The sequence below is a fragment of the Spodoptera frugiperda genome, chromosome 15 (assembly GCF_023101765.2).
Source record: "Spodoptera frugiperda isolate SF20-4 chromosome 15, AGI-APGP_CSIRO_Sfru_2.0, whole genome shotgun sequence".
In the NCBI taxonomy this organism is placed as follows: Eukaryota; Metazoa; Arthropoda; class Insecta; order Lepidoptera; family Noctuidae; genus Spodoptera; species Spodoptera frugiperda.
In genome coordinates this window covers 489,595-515,179 of record NC_064226.1, presented here as the reverse complement: position 1 = coordinate 515,179, position 25,585 = coordinate 489,595, and the positions used below count along the sequence as shown (strand labels likewise).

At 35.8% G+C, this 25,585-nt stretch overlaps 1 protein-coding gene, 1 long non-coding RNA gene and 1 other non-coding gene across 13 annotated transcripts in view; 1 reads left to right on the top strand and 2 right to left on the bottom strand.

Annotated features, from left to right (window-relative positions):
• The window catches only part of LOC118272581 (obscurin), a 122,710-nt gene that overhangs the window by 57,211 nt on the left and 39,914 nt on the right, over positions 1-25,585 (bottom strand). For 9 of the 11 annotated variants that reach the window (XM_050698665.1, XM_050698666.1, XM_035589238.2 and 6 more), the window contains 4 exons: positions 24,032-24,172; positions 6,727-6,858; positions 1,629-1,799; positions 1,132-1,297 (listed from right to left, as the gene is read on the bottom strand). In XM_050698665.1, coding sequence (XP_050554622.1) covers positions 1,132-1,297; positions 1,629-1,799; positions 6,727-6,858; positions 24,032-24,172 — 610 coding nt within the window. The remainder of the gene's footprint in view (positions 1-1,131; positions 1,298-1,628; positions 1,800-6,726; positions 6,859-24,031; positions 24,173-25,585) is intronic. The other 2 variants (XM_035589245.2, XM_035589188.2) reach the window with 1 other exon arrangement.
• Positions 14,190-14,261, top strand: Trnae-cuc (transfer RNA glutamic acid (anticodon CUC)). Its single transcript has one exon. It is a non-coding gene; the product is annotated as a tRNA-Glu (tRNA).
• On the bottom strand, positions 21,262-22,161 carry LOC126911470 (uncharacterized). The gene is made up of 2 exons (XR_007706004.1): positions 21,997-22,161; positions 21,262-21,601 (listed from the first exon to the last, which is right to left on the bottom strand). It is a non-coding gene; the product is annotated as an uncharacterized LOC126911470 (long non-coding RNA).

Here is a 25,585-nt window from a genome sequence, read left to right as displayed (position 1 = left end):
TAGTAGAGTTCCTCGTCTAACAGTTTTACCTAACTGTTAGTGGATAAGATTAATTTAGTATGTCTCACGTAAGTTATTTTTTTATCTAGTCTGGTTCGTATAGGGCGCAATCCTTTGTTATTTAAATAGTCTACAAGTTTATGTTTCTTTAATAAAACAATTACAAAGTGAAATATTTACCCAATATAAACAAAAGTGTATTTTCAGAAGTTTTGATTTCAGAAGTCGGATAGCACGTTGACTTTCAATATTGCCTATATTTTGTTAATCACTAATTCATTAAAAATAGTGAGACATTAATGTTAATTAATGACGTCAAGTACTATCTGACGAGGCGTGTTCCAGTCTAGCCAGCACAGCATCCTACATTTTAGACTCATCTAGAAAGTTTGCCCAATTCCTAAGAAGTCAGCTGATTAATTCTAACTATTTATCATTTCGCGAGCCAACCATCTAATATTATCGTGTTTATAGTCGAAATAGTGTGATTGCCCCCGATATGAGTGTTCGAATTGACAGCACTCATACCGCGGCTCGACGCGGCATCCGAACTATTCTAGTTCTTGGCCGATTGCCTAACTCCCTGCCGGCGCCCGGCTATCTTCACGCCATCAAACAGAGGGGCCTACAGATCAATTGTTGAGGCGGAGTCGGAATCTCGCTAATTTAGGAACCAATGTTACAAGTTTTACATCGAAGAGCCAGAAATAGCTCTGTTTACTTCGTTGACAATGTATTCATCTTGAATCGGTTCGATTGCGCAATTACCTAGTCGATATTCTCTTTCGATTCCACCTAAACCCAAAGTAATAATAGATGGGTTCCTTTTAAAATTGTGGTACTAGTAACGCCATCTCTCGTAAGTTTTCAATTTCTTATCTGAAAATCCAACATGGCGGCCAATTTTCCACGACGTTTCGGGAAATGAACGATAGATGTCGTTGCTTCCAAGAAAACGTAGTTTTGAAATCTCAAACTAGATGGCGCATACGGTGATTAGTACAAAAATTTACGTTGCGAAGGTAGATGGCGCTAGCCGCGCTAGTTATTCGTAAAATTGAACCGAAAAGGCAACAATGAAGATTTTATAAATGAATACAAGTAGTTTAGATACAGTATGTAGGTACTGACCTGGAAATACTTGTTGACCACGGGATCGGTGGCCAGCAGATGCTGTGCCCTGGGCTCGTCGCGGCAGTAGCCGACGTGCTTGTCGAATTCTCGCTCCATTCGTAGAAGTGCTCGTCCGAGCATTTTCGGTTCGCTGGCGTAGTATTTTATCCCCTCTAGTAATATCCTGGAAATATTTAGCTTATTAACTGTCTCATCATAATTAGTGAAGCTACTGTAGTGTGTCGTGTTCTTACTGTGGTAAGTACTTTTAAAGCGTTTGAGACCGAATAAGGTTTTGTTGGGTCTACCAGTTGGTAGATACAAAACAAGAAAACTTTTTTCAGTTCGTCAACAACGTCAACAACGTTCAGTCAACAACAAAACGTTTTCAGAACTGCTAAGTAATCCTTTCGCAACTGCGAAAGGATTACTTAGCAGTTTAGCACTAGTATAACTTTTACCTATCCTTTGGGGTAACTAAATATCTAAAAGGTTTAATGAAAAACATCACTCACGTATTATGAAACTCGCAGATCTGCCTGAAGTTGGAGAACAGCAGCTCCCTGTTGTCGAAGACTGCCTTGGGCGTGGTGGCCTTGTCGATGGGCTTCATGTACCGCGTCACCACCTGCTGCATGTCGCGCCCAAACTCTTCCTCCGTCTCCACTAACTCTCGTACCACGGCCCTGCACAACAAGAGGAAAGCATTTAGACTTTAATTGTTTTGTACCACTTGTCGAATTCTAAGCTATAGTAGATGACTAACACCCGAATACTGAAATGCTATTCAAATTTAAGTTGTACTTAAATCTCGTGCTGTCTCTGTCATTTACAAAGAATTTGTAGGGACAGAACTATATTTGAGAGCGTCTTAAAATTGAGTGACGTTTGAGTATTTGATATTTGACTCTACAGTGATTTATATATGAGGTGGGTAATTAATTTTAAAGGTAAGAAACTAAAGAATAATAATTATTATTGATTAGCTCTAGTAGGAGTTGAGTAGGTACAGCACCAGTACCTCTGATGAAATAGATATGGGTAAAAATATCTAGCATTAGCATAACACCTGTAAGAAAGACCCAACAGAAGAAGGCATCTCCCTATGTATAAAAATAGAGATTAAAATAGAATTTTACACAAAAAATAAAATAAAATGATGGATCAAAATAACTCTTTTAAAATATTTCGCATAGTTTTTACCACTAGGAAACATAATTTAAAAATTATCAAAAGACATTCCAACCTGTGGGAGCCCCACACTAAGCAACAAGAGCTTTCAAGATCAATAGACACATATTTCGATCAGCAGCTTCTCTGGTGATTATGACGTCACACTGAGGGTTTAAATGATAGACATTATAATAAATTAGAGAGTGTTTTCCTAGAGCTTGAGTCAGAGAGCGCGACCACGCTGCCAAGAGATGGGGACGTGGGAGTATCTATAATAGTGAATGGAAAGGTAACACAGGTATGGGAAGGTCGTGATTTGCCAGATGTCAAGGTAGGAAGCTTATTGCTGATTATCTTCCTTGATACAATTTTAGTAAGGGAATAATCTTGAAAATAGACTGTAGGTCCTAGTGTAGGAGAAAACTATACCAATTACATACAATTCGAAGGAACATACCAGAAATCGAACCAGATTTTTATATTCAACTAAAAACTGTAACTTTTTTGCTACGGTTAGTCAAAGATATAAAAGTAAACTAGAACTCCAGAACTGCAGTGCATTTACTTAAATATGTCCGGTCCAGAACTCCAGTCCATTTGCTAATGCTGGATACTAAAACATTATGCCAATGGTATGAGGCAGCAGTCATAATTCATGCTGCTTTTCTCTTCCTTCCTACACATCTACAGACGTACAACACTTCCTGCCTCATGAAGCAACACCAATACCAAAATTAGACAACAAACTAGTCACAAGACTAACCATGTATCATTGGAAAGCAGGTCATAAATCCTGACCAATCAGTCTGGACAAGTTGCTGGCAGTTTTGACTAAACACCAAACACCTAACAGTGGGGCGCTGGCACTAGCTGATGCAGGCGGACATCTGGGAATAATTGGACGTGATGATGATGTATTTGGTGTTCACGGTCCAGATGTGCATTTCCACAACGAATGATTGTCTTACGAGCTGTTTATTGCGCACTTGAGTGCACCCATTCTAATAGTAGACATGATTCATGCTAAAGCTGATGGATTTTGGAAAGATGAGCGGTTTGAAAATGACGTGAGGTTTTAGGGTTTGTTTTGATTGGTGTTAGTGGGAAAATTTAGGCAAATAAATATTCTAAGCAGTACCTAGCTTTAAGAGAGTTAAAAATAGTGTTAGAAATTCGCATTTGTGGCAAGATTTCAATTGGACATTATATTTATGCGGGTACCATATCTATAACGTAGGAATTTCCTTATAGATACATTAAATATTTATTGCCAATTTATCCCAGTAATCTCAAAGCTTAAGATGTAATCGTTAATAATGTAAATGATGACAATTTGGCTCAGTTTCGATAGGTATTTATTGTGGACACGGTTCAGGTGTGTTCTACGAACAGTTACCATTCATCAAACATTAATGATGGCGTTAACGACACCATTCGGTCGGCAGACATCCAAACTAAATAATGTTAAGGTCAACCATCGGAGCATTTGTCAATAACTGTTTTATCTTTCACGACAAAAGCTTCTGCATGTAAAATCTGTGTTTGAATTGATCTATTAGGTAAAATACTATTGAAGGTGTTTCACAAATCACCAGGAAACCAAATAAAGATTAAACATTTCACAACAACTTAAAAATAAAACTCGATAAATAAAAAACAATAAACAATCTTCCATAAATAAATGCGTTTCCAATAATTCGAAATACAAAAGGCTCGAATTTAAATAAAAAAATAAAATAAAAGGCGAACGTTTGTTTTTAAAATAAGAAACAAAAGCTGAGAGCTGTCAGTTTGTTGACACGGAAAGCAATATGGCTGCAAGGAAACAAGTAAGCTGCCAAATTATGACGTCGATGATAACTTAATACATTGTCCTGAATAACTTGGGGACTCGTGTTCCCTCATTATTTTTAAACATTTATAATTTGACGACGTTTTGGACGCAAATGAAAGGGAGTTATGATGAGCAGTCGGTTTTAAGAAACGAGTATTTTTATTATTTTCCCTCGATGATTGTGTTGTGTTTGTAAAATATTTGTCGTTTCTGTCAGTTTATTTCATAAGTTTTATAAACATCTCGTAATTAATTTGCTGATAGGTTCGTGCCTTACCAAAGCAATAAATGATTTAGAGGCTTAATTAACTAGGTAGCCACAAGGTTTACAAGCGACTAACAAGACTATTTGCGAGTTTAAGAGCTGTTTTTGCCAAGGAGTAAGTACTTAAGTGCTGGAATAAAACCAACTAGAAGTAAGTACTTACACGTGGAAATATGGAGAACATAATAATGGCACCTAGTCATTCAGTACGTGTATTATTGTTTTGTTTACAGTTACACCCTCCTTAATACTGTCTACTTGAGACTGAATTCTAGGAATTAACACCCGTGTAGTGTGTATATACATTTAGCTACTCATTGCACCCGCTTCATCTTATTTATACCCTAGCAAAATAACCCCACAAAGTGAAAATTCGCATCACCATTGTGTTGTAAGAGAGATGTTATAATGGATTGTTTTATATTATGTTAAGTAATTCACTTTACAAACAGTGGGTGAGCTCATCTAAATCTAATTTGTAAGTAATAACTTACCTTGGTAACTAAATGAAAGTATTTTCAGAAAGGTGTTGATGTATCATATTTTATTAGGACGAATATTTTCGTGATCCATGAACGATGCCAAGTCATGCAATTATAGTAACAGTACAAAAGTAATAACTTACAAATTGACCAAAAAACAAGAGTGCGTCTAAAAATATGGCCAGGGACTGTACTTTTTTCTTACACCATGTTACACACATCATAGGATGTTTATAAAAACAGACGCACATTCACTGAAACTATAGAGTTAAGACTACTTCTTACAATAAATCTCTCATCAGTTTACTGAGATAGACAAAATTATAGCGTACCGTTTTAGTTGTGTTCTTAGAGTTATAAATATTTTGCCCAAGTCCAAGGTTTTCGGAAGTGTGGAGGGAACACAACCTTCTATTGTCATGACATTTACCTTGGTGCCTAAATGAAAGTATTTTGAGAGAGGTGTTGATGTAACATATTTTATTAGGACGAATATTTTCGCGGTGCACGATCACCGCATCCATGAATGATGCCAAGTCATGCAACTACAGTAACAGTAGCTAAGTTTGCATCCCACATATTTACGTGTTTTTAAATTGGATAATCTATTATTACCAGTGATAGGAATAAGTAGTGCTTATTAGCACAAACAGAGAAAAGAAACGGAGACTTCCTTAATAAAACGCAGTGAATATTGTTGTAACAAATATAGGTATATTTATAGTATTTCTAAACATGATTTAAGCAGATGTCCGGGAAAAAATATAGTATTAAGGATTCTGTTTCTTTTCTATGTTCTCTGTTCAAAGTTTAGGCTAATAAGCACAACCTATTCCTATCACTGATCATCACAATAATACTAATTACACCAAGCACCCGACACCCACGATCTCTCAACTAAGAGTGACTTAGGTTGAAGAAAGACCTAAATTAACCCTTTAACTTTAGGTGTTGTTTGTTGTTAAGTGCTACCTATATTAACATAGGGGTTCCTTAAAATTTTAAAATGGTCGGTGAAAACGGGCATTAACTATTATAGTCGATATGATAGCGACAAAGTTAGTCACAATAAAACACACTTCAAAGATGTGTACGACATCTTTGAAGTGTTGAATTTGCGACAGTAAACGCTAGATGTGTATCTCCTATCAAAGTGTATGTCCTAGTACTTACCGCTTACGTCAATTGAGATGGTCATATTTATGAATTTACAAAATCAAATTAATTTGAAACTTAGTTTGACTAAGGACCAGTAAGGTTTTAAGTGTAATATTAACGAATCTAAGATGACTTACTGACCAAAGTTTATGCGCAGATACACCTCCAACTGTACTGTTCATGTACTGAGAGATTTAGAAGACTTCATCACTAGCTAATGTAAACTATACACAGGGTTTGGATCTAACACGCTTTACTTTGATATTAACTTTATAATTATTTAAAACAATTATATTTTTGCAACGCTCAATATTTCGCGCCACGCCACAGAGGTACCAACACAATCATAATAAAAAAAAAGTATAAAGAAACATAAACCATAACCCATAGACAATTATTTATTAGTAAATATTTAAATCTTATTTTTAGAAAAGTATTAATTTATTTAAAAGTTATCAGAATTATTGATAACTATAATTATGTGAACATTTTATATATTTCCATAAATATGATTAGCTTACACTGAGAATCACTTGATGGCAACCTTACATTTAATACCAAAACAATTATAATTTTATTGTAATATCGTGCGACATACTCGAGTAGTTTAAAGTGAAACTAGTTGAGTTCCTCGTCATATAATTACGTGAGTAAGCCGATAGCATAATAATTAACCAAAGTAATTAGTTCATGTGACTTACTGTCGTCTAGCGGCCAGAGCAGTTTGGTCCCTCTCAGCAGTCTGCTTCTCCTTGAGCACGTCGGCGGGCACGTAGCCCTGCCGCGTGCGCAGCTCGCCCTCCTGCACGTCCTCTATCACGCGGACTAGCCATCTGGAAACAGGGAAGGAGGCATTGAGTGCTTTAATGTTATAATACATAAGGTTGGGAATACGTTGTCGTGAGCAGTAGTGGCTTTCTATCAAGCTTTTTTTTGTTTGGCCGCTATCTCGCCTAGTAGCTTACTACCAAGCTGTGATGGAACCTACAACGGAGCAGGCCTACTCATATGGAACGTATTCTTTGACGTAGACCTTAAAAAAGGGCAGGTTATCGTCTTCTAGAATATTCAAGAATATCTGGATCCTTCGGGATGTCTGGCAAAGAATTCTTAGCTAAAGGTTAAGTTTGTTCCTATATCAATGGTAAAAGTATAGTAAGAATTCTTTATCTTAATTTCTAAGAGATTATAACTGCAACGTTACTAATTAACAGAGAACCAAAACAAAAACATATTGTGAAATAAACAAAAAAACTAATGATTAAGAAATGAAGTGTACTTAATTAATTAATTATAATTTTACCTGAGTGTCAATCAGTGTGAAATTAGTGTATTTTTTATTAATACGATAGAACAGTTTCAAAATTATATTTCGTAGGTACGTAGACAATTCATAGAGCGTCACTTGGAGCGCGGGAACTGACATTTACACAATGAGTCACAGATTTGAATTTAGAACTTAGGTAGTATTATTGTTGGGCTTTTATTTACCGGTATTATGCTTGTCAGTATTGTCTATGGTTTGTGTTGGGCTGAAACCTAGAGAGCTATTTACGGCGCATTCCAATAAACTACCGATCGGTAACCGTAGAATTTTGACATAAGCTCCATACAAAATGTGTCAAAATTCTACGGCTCGTAGGCACATCTACCGATCCGTAGTTTATTGGAATGCGCCGTTAGACAACTCGTTCTGGTCAGGTTATTTTTATTTAGCGATCTATTCGTACCTACTTAACTTTCTTAACCTAACTTTCTATAAAAAAGAGAGAGCGGAAAACTACTAATTAAATTTCCCGGAAGCTGTCAATCAAATAAGATGACGACACGCGATCGTTGACCTAGGTCGTTAGCCGAGTCTAGTCTAGATCTAGCTTTTGTCTAGGATCTTGATGTTTATAGCCTAAATAGTTGATGTACCGTAATACAGTGCTATTAACTGTCTACTTGTCCAGCAGTTTGAGTGACACAGCATGGGCCAAAGGATTTATAAATTTAAAACGAATACGATTATTCTTCCGCGAGTAAAAAGTTTTTTACGACATACTTGCCACTAATTCGTAACGTTTTCTTACCTTTGTGCTCTTTTATCCTCATGATAAAACGCTAGTATTTAAAGCATCACTTTGTTACAATGAAGTAGGTAACCTTATTCGCCAACCTAACACTAATACATGAATATGTCATCCGGATCATATCTACAGAATCTGTGCCTCATTTGTTTGAATTCTTAAAAAGTTAATTCGTATGATTTATTGTCTATTTCTCGGACTGGCTGGTTGGAAAATTTCAAATCATGTTTCTTTTTTTTTGAAAGGATTTTTTTTTACAAACGTGAAAGCGTTATGCGTAGGCATAAAATATTGAACGGAAACGGATGAGTTTTTGATTTGATTGAGCATTCAGGTTGCTAAGCTATGTTGCTGTGCGAGGAAGATGCGTAGCTTGAGTATGCCATGTATTGATACTCGTAGTAGGAAAGCCATCCATAGCATCTTTCGATATAAAAACATAGCTTAGTAGAGTTCGATTCCACCAGTGCTATATGCTATGTGTTCCAATGAATATGATTAGTGGAAACCAAACGCATCAACAACAACGTAGCATAGTGAGAAATCTATACATACATACGTTATGTCACAAATTTTCTGATAACATTTATTTTTTTTTTTAAATAGAACTGCAAATGAACCGAAGTATGTAAGCTAGAGAGAAGTCGTAAAAGTGAACCAATAATTTCTTTAGTTTATGTAAACAATAAAACTATTCTATTTTAAACGCAGTAGCTAGGTATCATTAAACAGTACCCGCAGTGTTTATGTTCATTAAAAACGTGTAAAATGTAAACTTTGTTGTGACTGCTTACTGAGATGACATTTACGCCGACCGTAAATAAAGTATTAAAAAGATCGTAATTGAGAAGTTTCAACAAAATGCAAAAAAATAATGAATATTAAAATTTTATAGCATTTAAACTAAATAGTTTGTGTTTAAGTATTGCTGTAGCAGTATTCTGAGACAGGTCCATAAAGCAAATTCATAAGCTTTCTTGCATTGGTTTAAAAAAAAAGAAATGTGTTCTATTTTTTTATTATGGCAGTTTACATTATAAGTAGATAATATCCTACCAATGCGTTTATGAAACTTTTGTCTTAAAGATACCTAATATTATCAGGTCTTTAGTTTTAAGAACTTTTATATTGTTATTTTTCACCATTATCATCTGAGGCATATATCGTTCTATTATTTCATATTTAAATTTAATGGCAATCTAAACTTGTTAACAGTTTAGCTGCTTCATTGTATGTAAGGTAACCTAACCAAATAAGGCCTACCTTATTTTTATTGCCGCCTAGCTCGTAGGTTTAAAATGACAATGGGCTGATAATTTCAAAATCTTATATTTATTTATTAAACTTTGTAATAATGGAATCAAAATGGCTTTAGAAACAAAATTTACAATTTTATAAACACAAATAACTAAAGTGTCACTTTGGCCTTATTGGGAACCCTATGTCTTAATAAGGCCTAAATAAAAACTAGTAAGTATTCAACTTCTTAATTATAACAAAACTTTGTCAATGCTTATAATAAATGTAATGAGATCTTATTAATTAATTTTTGTCATTATACATCAGGCTAAACGAGTTTCTCATCATGTAATACCCAAGTAACATCTTTGAAGTCATCGGCACCCCAGCATCAGTCAAACGAATGACCGACCGACCTAGCTTTCGTGTAGTGGAAACCACTCTTTATGATGATGCGTACTTCTTTGGATGTTACATCTGGCTGCAGCAGCCTACCGGGTAAAACAGGGTGTATAAAATTCGAAGGGTGAATAGATACTATGAAGAATTTCCCGATATCCATTCACCCCTTTTCTGTATCTATTCACCCCGTTTACCCCTTTCTACCATTTTAACAGCGTTTTCCATCTTTTGCAAAATCCATTGGCTTTCTTTTTGACAGAAGCTGGTGATCCGTTTTCTTTGAAATTACTGAAAAACAACTATGCCGTAATAAGGCCTACACGTTTTTTTTGTAGGCTTTATTAGGGCATGGCACATAGGTAAACAAAACAACGATTATATGAAATACACCGATATTATAGCTATTTCACTAATGTGAGGAGATGGCTAAATGTATAATTGTCATACAGACAAAACACGGCACGTCGTATACTGATAAATATAAAAATACTAACAGTTTACGCTACTCGAATTTTATAAAAACTAAAGTGCGCTCCACGTCGTGATTGTTTTCGTCTGTAGGTTCCAACATAATCGCGGCACGGGTTGCTTGCTGTGCTCAAATTAGTTAAATAATGTGCATGCACACTTCTACAAACTTTGGCGACCATTTGACATCGGGAAGAGGGAAATTTTCAAAATAGGCTTTATTGGGGCATAGGCCTTATTTGGTTAGGGTACTATACTTGTCTTCGTGTTTATCTTAGAAAAAAAGCCCTTCTTATAAAATAAATATTTAAAAAAGATCATCAGATTTCAAAAGAGGTATCTGATATAATTACATAAAATAGTAAGTATGAAACAAAATAGTAATACTAATCTGTTATATTTTGAATTACCCATTTCTGATATATTCATCAATTTATCTTGGCGGTGGAATATCGCCAAGTTTCAATGTATATCATAATTTTTGTATGAATGTTTCCATGTACTTTAGTAGGTCGTTCATGTTTTGCAGAACACACTTGGACTGAATTATCTGTCATTTAATGAAAATGTTAGCAATAATAGAGTAATAACTGTTAATATTTCATTTAACCTATTTACTTTGAAGAATAAGCCGAGGTGGGCACAAAGACACTGTCAAAGATTTATGTAGACCACAACTATTAATTAGGCAGACAGCTATATTTATTTCTTTGTTTATCATTTTGTACATTATTAGAATAGGTACCAGATTATTTCGATGATCACAAATACCTAATGACACTATTTATACGACGATAATGTCTAGAATCTAGAAGTAGAGAAAGCTGGTCTGGATCTTTGGATTGCCTAGCGGGTTACCGGGACTCCGGCTCGAAAACCACGAATAAGAACGGGGTGGTTTTTAGTCAATATAAGTCTGACACTCCCTCTCGCCTCACCCAAGGTGGTAGAAAAAATTGAATGATTTTCCCCCTCAAAAAAAAAAGAAAAAGAGAAAAAGCATGTAATTTTTAATATCTATTATTTGTTTGCACTTGCTTTGTTCGTACCAAAAATAAAAATCAGTGTCTCCATGCTCAAAAATAAAAATAAGCATTAGAATCATTTCTAATGCTTATTTTTATTTTTACTTATACAGATTTGACAGCTATAACTCATAATCATTGGTAGCAATATAGGTCAGATATTGAGACTGATCGTAAAAATCCTTGATTACCCACGTTTCATCGACCCGCGCCGAGTGACGTCACGGCCCCAAGGTTCCCGCCGGACGCAATGTTATGATGCACACCATTACCCAACCCTGCGCAGTCGGGTAACGTGTGCCGTCAGTATTTCTGGCGCTGTGACGTCACATTTGATAGCTGCAGCACTCCTCGTCTAAATACTATGACAGGCGACTTATGAAACCAATGAGGTTTGATATTATATTTGATACCTATCCCCAGTCGTGATAATTATGCCGGCCTCATCTATATAGCTTTTAAAATATTGACGTGTAAAAGTGTTATTTTATAACCTACCTAAATAAATATCATTTCATCAATAATTCATTTCATTATGTTCAATTTTAATTTAAAATCTGCATGAGTTTTATTCAAATCTATAGTCTATGCTGATATATAAAGCCGAAGAGTTTGTTTGTTTGTTTAACTCGCTAAACTCCGGATCTGCTGGTCCGATTTGAATAATTATTTTTGTATTGGATAATGCATTTATCGAGGTAGGCTATATAGGTTATAAATATCACGTAGAGTGAGTGAAACCTGGTCTAGGCTAGGCCTAGTCTTACATATTTATGATCTGGTTTTTTATCGTCTAGCTAGAAGTTTCTCTTACGAAGGTACGATCTTCGATATAGCAAGCACTCTCCAGGTAAGTAAAAGGCGCTATCAACAAATTAACTGCCATTGGTTGAATGCAGAGAGCTGGAGCTCTGAGCTCACTTAGAAACGTGTTAAAGGAGATGGTGAGGCTGATGTCCAGCCGAGGAAGAAAACGGGCAGAAGAATGGATCGTGGTTGGAAAATGGAACTATGTATGTAGATGCAAAAATGCTAAGTTTTTTATAGCGAAAAAGCAGTAGTAATACTCGAGAAGTAATAAGTACCTTCTGAAAAAAAAACAAAATAGTTTTATCTCTGCATTATCTACAAAGAGAGGAACAGATTGCGCTAATGTTACTGCTCACCCACTCAGCGGCAATGTGGGACGCATGGACTGAAATACTGGAAACAAATGTTTTGTGTGTTCAACATTCTAATGTGCTTCACAGACTAATTGCATAAAGATAACAGTCATTCTTTATGATATACATTTCTATGGTTCTAGGGAATGCAAATCTCGCGAGATAGGAGCTCAAATGAGATCTCGCGAGATTATAAAATAGGTACAATATCGCAAAATCTTGCCAATTACGAGATCTCGAGGTTGACAGTTTTGTGTGTAACATTGATTAGATTATAAGACAAATATTTAATATGGCCCATAAGGAAATTGGAACAAAATAATTATGTTTCAAGTTATTCGAAGTTAGAGGCTTCAGTACTTTTATACATAATTGAAAGAACAAGAAGTCTTTTATTATAATATCAAACACAAATGCTTTAAGTAAAGTAATCTCGTTAATCTCGCGATAAATCTCGCCGGAAAATGAACAAGATCTCGCGAGATTCATGATTTTTATCTAAATAGGTTATAATATCGTGAGTGACCCGGTTGTGGCCACTTTAAGAATTTTGTCGACTTTGAGGCTTTCTTAACTTATAGTTTTTGTTATCACGAACATATTTCTTGTAAAAAGTCATTTAACATGTATTAATCTTGCCTAAGAAAACATCCTTTTTTAAAGAACGTCCAGTAAAAAAATAACTGTATAACAAAAGAAAAAAAATTAGGGAGTTTGTGCCATTTTTGGCCAGATTCGTGCCATTTCTGGCCACGGTCGTGTGCCAGTTCTGGCCATCAAAAAATACAATAAAGTATTCGAGTAATCAAAATTTATTAATTAAATTTGACATTTTAGAAACAATGGTTTTCATTTAGTCTGGAAAATATGAAATATTATTAACTTGAATTTAACTTACAAATAAAGAGATCAACATTTATATGACGTTGGTAAAAGCTGCAAAGTAAACTGACCTCCCTTTGTGTGAAGGCAATTTATTGCATCTCTGAAAATGAAAAATATGTATTTGTTGATATGTACAGCCAAGGAAAAATAATAAATAAATTACGATAAATGACTAAAAGTGGGGCGTTTATGTACAAAAGTTTTGGCCAGCCGTGTGGCCAAAGATGGAGAAATTCATAATTTTGTCTCCATTAGTGGCCACCTTCTAATAATCCCACTTCAGAAACATATGGCGACAAAATAACTTTAGTATCCACTTAGACAATATATTCTTCATGTAGTATTAACATAAACATCCAAACAATAAGCAAAGATTAAAAAATAAAAACCAAATCCTCACCCGATCGCCTTAGCCTTTTTGTTAAGATCTTAACAATTTCACCCTCAACTAAAAAGAATGACTTGTTGCATCGAAGTGAAGTTTGACACATCAAAGCTGCCAACGGTATCAGTGTCTCCAATATTCAATATTTTAAATACTGTACATCACAGAGTAATTTATTTGTCCATGCCTTAGTTATAAATATTTGAAGGCCCAAGTGGCCACAAAGGGGTTGATGGCCACAACCGGGTCACTTGCCCCATATAAAGTTTTTGACATATAAACATTGATTTTTTTAATTTGTAAACAACACTATAAAACAGATGTCGGTAGGTACTTAATTTTAATAACGATAGTCCCAGAAACATAGTATTTAAGGTAATAAAAGAATATTAGTATCATCTGATATTAAATTAATCTTAATAACTGCCATAAATATTCATACGATAACCAGAAGCAGGTTAATAAGTAGCGACGAAATATACAAAATGTTTATTGGTGTCGATAATTTCGACAATCTTAGCAACATCCGATATGGTCTAGTGGCTAGGATACCTGGCTCTCACCCAGGAGGCTCGGGTTCGATTCCCGGTATCGGAATATTCTTTTTGCTCGTTTTAACAAAGTCTACGAACTCACCTACTTTTGCTTTGCCAAAATTAGTTTTAATTACACTGTTACTGGGTTGAGTTTAGCTTTTTTATAGCATTTTTATTTTTAACGCGTCTCGTTTGTCAGTTGACACTGATAACTTCAGTGGGTTTAATGGAACGATTTTTCATGGCACGTGTTTCATGAATTTAAATATTTTGAAAGGTTTCGTTATTTTAGTAATTAACTGTTTTAAAACATGGTAAATTAGTTTAATTGCGGTTTTGGCACAATTGATAGCGTAGGATTATAATTTGTAAAAGTTTATTCAATTATTTTTGTTTTATTTTATTCCACTGAATTTCTGAACAGTATCGTACAGAGATAAGCAGAAACCAAACCCCAGTAAGTTTATAATTCTAAAATATTAACAAAATTTTTTCAGCTAAATCTTCGAACAAAAATGATTATGTTTGCCATTAAAAATAAGATATTATAGCGAAGTAAAACAAAGGCGGCCATACATCACACGAAGAGTTGTGAAACCGTGTGGCGTCCACACTTATCCTACATCTTGTAATCCCTGTATAAATTATTGCGGTGAATTATTTACTCCGAAGAATGAAGATAAAACATAAAATATTGCTGTACTCTGGTTTATTGGTGGATAATCAGTATTTTTCATGTTTTGCCGTGGGTGGCTTGTTGTGGCCAACATTTTGGTGGATTGTGGATTTGGTGGTTAGTCCACTATTTGCTATTTTAGTGCTTGTAACAGTTTTTGGCCTTTTTTTGAAGTGGTTCGGCTTGGGTGAGGCGATAGTGTCAGACTCTTACTGACTGAAAATCACCCCGTTCCTACTTCGAGCTTTGAGTCGGAATACTGGTAAGCTTTCCTCGCTTCCGCACCGAGCTTGAACCAGAGAACGTGAGAGATCACCGTCGCCGATCACCTCCCTAAGGACACGGCGGTGCGAAATACGAAAAAATCCGAAGCAGGTAGGTACCTGCCAAAACTCCTATATTCGGTAAGCACCTATGTGCCTGTGCGACAGCGGTACTGTTACAACAGCGAAGCTGCTTTCAGTCTAGACTTGCAATAATAAGGATTTGAATACTACACTGCCGAACTGCCTCGTTGGCCGAGTGGTTGCAACTGCGACTGCCGGGCAAGGGGTCTCGGATTCGATTCCCGGGTCGGGCGAAGTATTACTGGGCTTTTTTCGGTTTTTCGAAAAAATCTCAGTGGTAGCACGGAGTCTGGAAATGTGCCCGGTATATGGCAATAGGCTCACCACCTATTACATGGGACTCACAACATAAATTGTGAAAAGTGGGTGTACACAGTGGCATTACGTGCCATAATGTGCACCTCTGCCTACCTCTTCGGGGATTAAAGGCGTGACGATATGTATGTTGAATACTACATAATTGACCTGAATGAGCAAAAATGTAACTAAAATACTTTGTACACGTTTGGAATTAGTTACGATGTGACTTCCACAGTTTGCAGTGGACAGTCAAGACTTCATAATTGACTTCAAAAAATAAGGAGCTTTTCAGGATATTATTGTGTAGTGATTGTTAAATGTTCAGAAACACGAAACATAATGTGTTACAATAGAGTCGACAATATTAATTGTATCTACTGAGAATAAAGTATGCAAAGCAATGTATCTTCGCTGTCAACGGAATACAATTCGAATTTATTTGATAAAAAGAATGAAATTTTCCTCAACCACGCTAGCACATTAAGGTATTCTAATTTGTTCAATTATTGCAATCGATTTTAAAGTTTAAAGTTTTGTGATAAAGTCGAAAATATGTTCGAGAGGAAAGTCGGCAGTTTGGGGTAACTTGATGTGCTGGTTTGAACATAATAAAATTTGTTCGTGCAGTTGTAAATTGGCAAGAATGAGGAAATGTCGTGTTGTCTGTCTGTCTGTCGGTGTCTGCTGGACAAGCAGACGTCAGTTTCAACTTGTTCTCGTGACAACTTATACCGTCCACTAAATATTCCTTTATTTCATACTTCTGAAGTGGCCATCCGCTCGTGACATTTACGCCAATCATAATATTTTGCTCCATTTCTGATTTTCAGAATGAAAAATATTGTTTACACCAAGTACCTGGTAAACACTCGTTCAAAATATTTTCCTTGTAATAAAGTTTTGATCCGAGATTGAGCTGATGGATTGAGATTCAGGTTAAAGCGTTAAACAATACATTTTTATAGCTGTTTGTTGAAGTTGGAAAACAATGCTTATAGAATATGAGAAATACAAAATTACCCTGTAGGTATATACTTTACGAATAATTTTTGATCTGACCTGAACCAGTGAACCAGAAAAGACATTTTGACGTTATGATCGTTTCATTAACACAATAACAGGTTTTGTTACTTGCCCAAAGAAACTCACAAAAAAAAAGAAAATCAACAGGCACGCGGAAGTTTCTCACAAACTACCAAAAAAGACACATAAAGTCCAAGTTTAATCTTTGAAAAAAGCATATAAAATCGTGGTAATTAAATGTTCGCAATCACCGAGGACTGTTTACGAAACACCATTTCGTTATAAATACAGCTTTCGTCCTAGATTCAGCATCTCATTCGGGTTCATGGCACAGGGTTAGAATAATAACCTCCATCCACATTCCCAGTTCCCACGTAATCGTCATCAAAAGAAACGGCCAATAAATCATTTTCAAATATAATTTATAATAAGCGGAGACGGAAGGCGTGTGCTAGTATGTCAGTTTGTGGGTCATGTTGATCAAAAACTGATTTAGTAGATTCACTTGCATTTATTGGTTTCATGTTTGTTGCTGTTATAGTTTCTCGTTTTACAGTTTCATTGGGTTTATTATCTGATGTTCTCAATATCTAAGGGACCTACATTCCAAAACTTTCCACGAGGATCTATTTAAATTATAAAATCCTACTTTTGAGCGAGAAAAATTTAGACAGATAAGCAGACAATAGCTGTGTACCTATTTGATTATATTATTTAACCCTATCTGTAGTTCCACGTAAGATACCTTCAGTCATTAGTTGGTAAACAATAGAACAATTTAGAAAATCCAGAAATATCTTCCAGAGAACACTATTTTGACACACCTGTACTCTTGTCATCTCTCTCTAATTTGCTAGCTATCTCTGTCAGGTGTGGATGTAGGAGCACTAAACATATTTGGCTACAAGTTTCGTGCAGTAGGCGGCTGGCCTGCTGCCCTATATTACTACATAACAACTTGTTTGTTGTCTTCCAGCGTTATTCTCCTGTATTTTATTGCATCTACTTTGATTGTGTTTCAAAATATAACAGGTTATGTAGGCTTCCGTATGTAGTATGTAGTCCAGAATATGTATGTATAATTGTATATCGTTATGCCTCTTACCCCCAAATTAGGCAAAGATGCACATTACAGCACGCAATGCCGCTGTACAATGTACACGCAATTTTCACCAGCCCCATGTAATGGGGCCTATTGCCATAGACCGGGCACAATTCTAGATACTTAGATAGATGTGCTACTACTGAGAAATTATCGGAAATCCAAAAAAGCCGAAAATACCGACTTTTTGTATCAAATATGAAATTTGCCAGTTATTTTTGATAGCCATAATATAATAGGTGTAGATGATAAGCATAACTAGGCATCCAAGATTCTTTGTAATACGGAAAATGGCGATACTTTCCGTTAACATTTTCAAAACTTTGTATGAAAAACATAGTAAGTAAGTAGTTAAAAAAAGAACAGTCACTGAAATATGACTTTTGTGAAAATCTACTCGATGCTTTGTCTTGGATCATGTACAAGTATACTTTAAAAATATGTATGGAAAGACCATTAAAAACTTTTTCTATAACTCTACAAACTAGATTTTAAATACATAGATATGTAGGATATATATCAAAGTAAACTGGGGAAGTTTACCAAGCAGGCAATGAAAACATCCTAGATTAATGTACTACGTATATGTAGGTACATGTGTGACCTGTGCGTGTACGTCAGTGCTACTAGATCTGGGTTCAACTATAAAAGTTAACGACGCCATTATTCTAACGCGCTCTTTCAAATCACATAAAATGTTACGTCCGTCTAGAAAGCGGGTGCTTTGTTCTGCTAATTTTATTTTAGTTCATCATTTTTGCAACCTATAGATATCAATTTAAAGGTGGAGACAATTGTGTTAACAGAACTATAGAATTTAAGTGATTTAATTTTTAAAGTATCTTAGCACAGATTGACAGCTTCGTAACGCGTATTTTAGCATTAAGCAATGGTATAGCAACGATCAAAACGAGAAAATAAACATTGAAATGAAAAGTCAAAACATCAGGAAATCACGGATGCATTTAACAGCGAGTTGTAAACAAAAGAAATAGGACGAGCGAGCAGCGAGCACGCGGTGGACGCTGGCGACTGGACACGCCGGTACTGCCGGTACTGCCAATTATAAACATGACATTCAAGATGTTGGAGCATCCAAAATTTAAATTAGGCCTTCTCCAGCGTTCCCAAATTAGCCGCATAGGTGGACGGTAACTGGGCCAGACAATAAGAGAATAGTGAAACTGTATATTACAGAACGGTTTGTCGGCGAGTGGGAGCAAGCCATCTTAATAACACTAATAATGTACCGTAGATTATTTTCAGAGCAGCGACCAAGCCAATTTTTAAAACCACTACATGTCGACCCCTACCTTCTCCTTTGAAGTTCTACAACAATGAAGTGCCCGAAGAGGTTTCCAACAAGTTGGCAGGTCGCCTGAGACTGGCCGCGCTCACGCATCCGCGAAATGATTATGTAGTTGCGAAGTTTTCTCTCCGCGCAGAGGACGTTGACCAGCCGTAATGAGATTATTTATGCAATATAAAAATGCATTTCGTAAATTTGTTTAAAGATTTACGCGCTCGAGTTACTTATGATCCATCAGTGTGTAAACGAGGTCTGCCTATTGTTATAATCGTTGTTTTGATCGATGGACGAATACTTCCACATGATAGAGGTTCTATAAGAGGTTATTGACACGATTCTTTTTAATTTGTTTGATGGCTTCATTTCATATTTACATTAAGGAGAGATTTACTGTAAACATCACAATGTAGTATGGAAGCTTTAGCTAGTTTCGAGATAGTTAATTCAGACAAAATACTGATCATGTCTAGAATCAACAAAATAATTTCTCGACTTGACACTAGGCCTTGTATAAATCATGCAACAGAAATCATAACAACCGCGAATTGCATCGCATCGAACAGAATTGGGCAAATGTTCTGAAGTGGGAAGCTGGTGGTGGCAGCGAGCCAAGTCATCGCGGTAATGTAGACATTACTATAAAAGTATGAGAAGTGGATACAAATAAAGATGCCTTATTTAACTCTGTTGACCTAAATGTACAAAGTGAAGTGCTGTAATAATATAACAAAGCTGTTGTTAGTTTAGGTAATACAATGTGTAAACTATTTATATTAGTTATGAAATTGTTTTATAAAGGCCTTGCAGGTGTTGTAGTTTTTATTGGATAGGTGCGGTTTATATGCGGTGATACGTAATTTGAAAGGTTTAGATATTCTTATTATTGTTGCTTATAGGTAATCATGCCAATTTGAAACCGAAAAGTATAGTTCCCATGATAATTTTCCACTATGTCCCCAGTCAGGTGAAAAAATAGAACATGTATAAGCAAGAGTCTTCTGTAATTTTTCAGAAGCTATATTTTTGTAGCTGGACATGGAGTTGTCCATTTGACTTTGTGTGCTCGGTAAAATGTTTGATTGTAAATGCCTCTTTGAATTCAATAAACATATGTATTTATTTATTTGTGCAATGAAAACAAATTCTTCAAAAGAAAATATACAATGTACAATCTTCATAATACGTGTGTAATTAATTAGATTAAAATTTTCTTAAGCATATGATATTTGTCACGACCAATGACACATGTTGAGTGCATGTGCAATTGTGCAGGGCTCGCCAACACACCTGGGCGGTGCTTTCATGAATTGGCGCCGACGACTAGACTGGATCAAATTCCTAGTGTTCAATTTTAAACATAACAGTAAGCCGATTAGTATGAGGTGGGTACTCTTTTATCAAATGCTGCATGCAATGCAATACTGCATGGTAGGCGCGGTGGCTGGGCAATCGACTGCCGCGCACGGAATAACTCTTTGTGTGATCTATAAATTGTTGTTTTGGGTCTGGATGTCACGTGTATGTGAAATCGTATGTTTGTAAAAGCACCCACGACACAGGAGAAAATACAAGTCTGTACGGGACAACTGTTTATTTTTTAAAGATAACAGACATATACCACACAGACCTAATTGAAATAAATAGCTAGGTAAGTCTAACGTCCTAAGCAAAAAGCTCAGCCCGTTCGCCCAATTAAGGGAGTGCAGCTTGGGAACAACTATGGAGTCTAAAAAATATAATATCAAAATCTTCTTGAATTCATACATTCTGTATTTGGCGCAAAACAAGTCTTTAGGTGGTCAGAAGTACATGAATAGAGGTAGTACCCATTGAGACGGGTCAACCATCGCGATCCGTTACGCTCGGGGCGACAGGCCGTCTGGTTTCCATCACCCATATTACACCCAGCTATATGGACCATACGTCCTGAATCTTTATGTTGCTACTTTAACTTCCCAAGCGACTGTAGGTACTCATCATAAAAACGGTTTCATTACATTTATTGAAGTGACGTTGGATACTGGGAATGAAGAGGAAAATGTTTCACTGTATCTTAGGGACCAATTTGTTTTCAAAATAATATTTATAAAGATTATATAAAGTCATCAAAAGATTACTGATTGTACATCACCAATATCAACCAGCTTGTGACTCGACTGTGTGAGTCAACTGGTCAGTCTTCTCTATAAAAGAGGATTTAACCATATACTTCACAACTTTCAGTAATTATTTAGTTCTATTAAATGTAGGGGAAAGTGGGGGAAACACGAACACCTAAGGGAAAATATAAATAAAACAGTGGAATCAAATCACAGAGTTTCTTTAATTATTGAATTATAAACTTTACTTATCTAGCTAACGTATTACCAATCAACATCATTATTTTTTTAAATAAAATAAAACAAAATGACCAAAAAACAAAACCCTTAGTGTTCGGCTTTACCCGACTGATGTCGGGTAAAGCCGAACATCAAGTGGGGTAATTACGTACTAACATTACTAAGGCAAATTGTAGTTTTTGGAACATTATAAGTATTTGCTGCTCTGCCAGTGCTGAGTTTGTTGGTTTGAACATCGACTATATATTTTTGAGATCCTCTCAACTGAATTTAGTTTCAGTTTTTCTTTTATAATTACGGGGCATCTGAAACAATTTATTTGATGTTTAGCATCATCAAAATCACCCGACAACATAATTTAGCACCACAAAGAAATCAATATAGACTGGAAAACACTATACCCTATTTGGCAGTGGATAGTTGGGAAACAAAAAAGGAGAGAGGGATAATGCTAAATGTTCGAGATTACCCCACATGAAGCGTTCGCCTTTACCCCACCGGGTCGAAAAAAATAAAATGGAAAAAATGTTTTAGGTTCTAAAACTTTTAGCAAATGCGTCACTGTCATTTGAATGGTTAGTATGTAAGTTTCCCACTATGTAAAGGTTAAATAACTATTCTCAATAGAAATAAAGCTACACCAAGTTCAATTTACCAAAAACTTACATCGAAAACATTGAAAATATTAAAATTGACATACCTTGAAAAGTACATGCGTCCGCGTCTCCCGTGTCGTTGACTGGCACTGGTGGTGGCGTGATCTTTGAGTTACCGGAGAGTGATATACGGCTATATCTTTCTAACATATTAAAACTATTGGGTTCGGGTTTACCCCGCGTTCGCGTTTACCCCACTTTCCCCTATAAACATAATAAGTAAAAAAAAACATAAATTATGAACCTTAAATGTATAGGTATTAGCTTCTGCAAGTTGCTTCAGGTAAAAAGTATCCTATGTTTTATTCCTGTATTCTACCCCTGTTTTTTCATCCCGATCCCTTCAGCGGTTTAGACGTGATCGAGTACCAAACAAATGCATTTATACCTAATATTAGTAAGATAAGATAAAGATATGTTTTATAAAATAAAAACTTAGATTAGATTGTCCAGATTACTTCTGCGAATTCTCCAACGCAACACTAAAAAAATATCGGCACACAACAACAAATGAAAATTTACAATTTGATTTTCCTCTAGCATTCACGTAAAAAAAGTAGATAAAAAGAATACCTCAATAATAGTCCCACCTGAGTAGGTGGGACTATTCTTATGTGGGATTGAAATGAGCAAACAAAATTACTGTATACTAATATGTCTGTCAAGTGTATTTAGGGATAGACAGGGAAACGAAAATATATACAGTAAAGTGACTTTTCTTAACCTAGGTTATTAACCTATTCTTAGTAGAAAAGGGAGACACAAAAAATATCTATAAGTAAAATATAAGGTTTATCTTACGTTGTTGAGTAAATATCCAGAATTAATAAAAGAGAGGTTATCGTCACGTAACAGTTAGCTACAAGCTTATATTTTTGAAAATCTAATCTTAATCTAAATCTGATTTGAAAACACACAGGCGACAAGCACATTAATTTTTATATTTTAATAATCAGCTAGACTTGTTGGCTATCAAATAAATAAGATCAAAGCTCGAATCTTAATTTAATATGCGAAAGTATTAGTTATTGGGGACGAACTATTAAAAACTGCATCGAGCGACGAGCATGGTCGGTCACGCTCGGATCTTGACCGATATATCGGAGTGCTTACTTGTGTACTCATATTTTTATGTCACGCTGCTGGGAGAGGAAGCCATTACTAGCCTGTCAATGGTGACTAGACGGAGACGGAGATTCGCTATATAGAAACTAGGGTTGTGTGTTTGTATTTCTTGCTTAGCTGTTGTTGTTACCTAAATGCGTACCTACTTGATTAATTTTGTATTTGAAATGTTTTTATCCGCTTACTTATGTGACGGTTTACCAAAATATCCGATTGCCCATTTTAAATAGAAGATATCTGAGTTGAGTAAATTAGTTTAGTTAAAATCAGGTGAGTCTCACACGGGTTTTGTAGAGATTCTCATTAGTGCACCTCGATTAAAATAAAAACTGTAACTAAAATTAAATTTAAACATTTGAACAAAACTCCGAGGTGACACCGCGTGTCACCGCTAGGCGACAGTATTCGCAAATCGCGCGATATTTCGTAACACTACGTAATGAGGTCGCGTAGCTTTTAACCGCACACTAATACATCATTGTTATGTAACAGGCACATTATGTACTCCGTTATATACTGAGACAGCACGCCCAGACGCTAACACGGTCACGACAACTTGTTGCTATATTGTTCGTGCTGACAACTCCATCCATAGAAACTTTCGCAGTGTCCTACGTTGGGTTAGTGACGTTGGAAATCATGGCGCATTATAAAAAACCTTAACTTAAACTAGGATGGTCGATATAATACTTGGAATTTTGTGTAACTCTCCATTGAATTGATTTTGTGTATAATAAAGTAAAGTGTAGTTTCTACAGCTACGTAGGTATATGAGCCCAAATAAAAAAAAATGTGTGTAATATGTAGTGCCAAATTGTTGAAATTTCTTCTTAAAATAACTATCTAGTTATTTTTGGACTAACATTTCAGTTTTGGTTCTCTTGTACCCCTACCATATTTCAGAACATTATAAACTCCTTCTAATTTGCTGCTTAATCTAGAAGATCCTCTTACCTTCCTGCGTCATCAGTCTTGGAGGTGACAGTCTTTTTCCTGGGGTGGTTCTTCTTGGGTCGGACTGCCAACTTGTGCTTGGCGGCGGAGGCGTCCAATAGTTCGGCCTTGATGTCCAGCTCCGGGTCGAGCCGGGGCTTCCTGGACGGGTAGGGACCATGTTATTGGATGAAATGGTTGTTAGTCTCCATTCATGAGAGGACACACATTTGAACAAGATTGTTTTGGGATCGTTTTGTAGTTCTCTGTTTGTAGAGTGTTGTTGGAATTTGAGCTGTGTAGTAAAGGGATTTATGTCGTGTATTTTGCTTGTACCTATGACGGAGTCAAAATTGTCTGAGCATAATCTGTTTGAAGGTAAGTACTGTATACTTAGTAGGTATTTATACATGTTATTACTTGACGCCGTTGATGGTAAATGGTTTCCGTAGATATCGTTTGATTAAAATATAATGGTCGCTAACTAATAAATAACGGTGTCAATTAAGAACCTTTTAATATTGGTTGCCTTTTTTTTTTTTTTTTTTTTTTTAATGGGACAAGCCCGCCACAACCTCCCATACCGCTGCAACTCCTGTAAGCCAGGATCTACAGTAGATACAAACATGAAAACACCGGAACACTGAAGTCCGGCGCGTCCCAGGGAAATGAATGACTGTCTTGGATCCCGCAACGAAACAAATCAGAAGATGTTATTAGAGGAGAAGAAAAGAAAACGATAGTTTCCACTTCCCTCGGTGAATTTAATGCAGGAGACAGGATGACTTAAGCCTTAAGGCACAAAAGAGACTGCACAACTTGAAGAAATCCAGTCGCCAAGCACCACGGATATTTTACTTAAAATTAAAATATTATTGGTTGCCTTGTATAGTGCCAATCATCATGTATAAAACTTTTACAAACTCAGTTAAACTTGACATAAAGTTTCACTATCCTATTATTTAAAACAACCGAAACACTATTAGAGAGAGGCGATTGGGGTAACTATTTTTTCTGAAAATTATGACGAAATCTTCAACAAATTTTCCTGTTTTCCTTCCCTAATATTTAATGATCATAATATAATCTCAGTCGACTACTAAGTCGAACGATGACTAGCCAGCTCAAGTACATTATACTCAGAAATTGTCCTCATCTGGGTACCGTGTGCACAGTGCAGGGTACCTTACAGGCTGACTCACAAAGCCGTCCGTTTAAAAAGGAAAATCTTTCAAAACATTTATTGTCGTGGAAAAATTCGATACGCCTGCCAAGTGAGTTTCAGGGAAATTCCTCATGTTTGTAGGTATTCGTAAATAAAAGCGTTCTTATTTATTGGCTCGAGGTAAATAGGTAGTAAATATTTAAACGTACTCTGGACCGATCAGCTGTAACTGAGAATATTAAAGTTAAATATTGTAAAGACGATTTATTGCATAGTCTAGGATATGCGTCGAGGTAAAGTCTTTAAACGACTGAACCACGTTGTTAAGATGTCTAAGATTTAATAGTGTGTAGGTAAACTAAATACACACATAAATAATCTTCTAAAGTATTATCCATTTATGTGTCCTA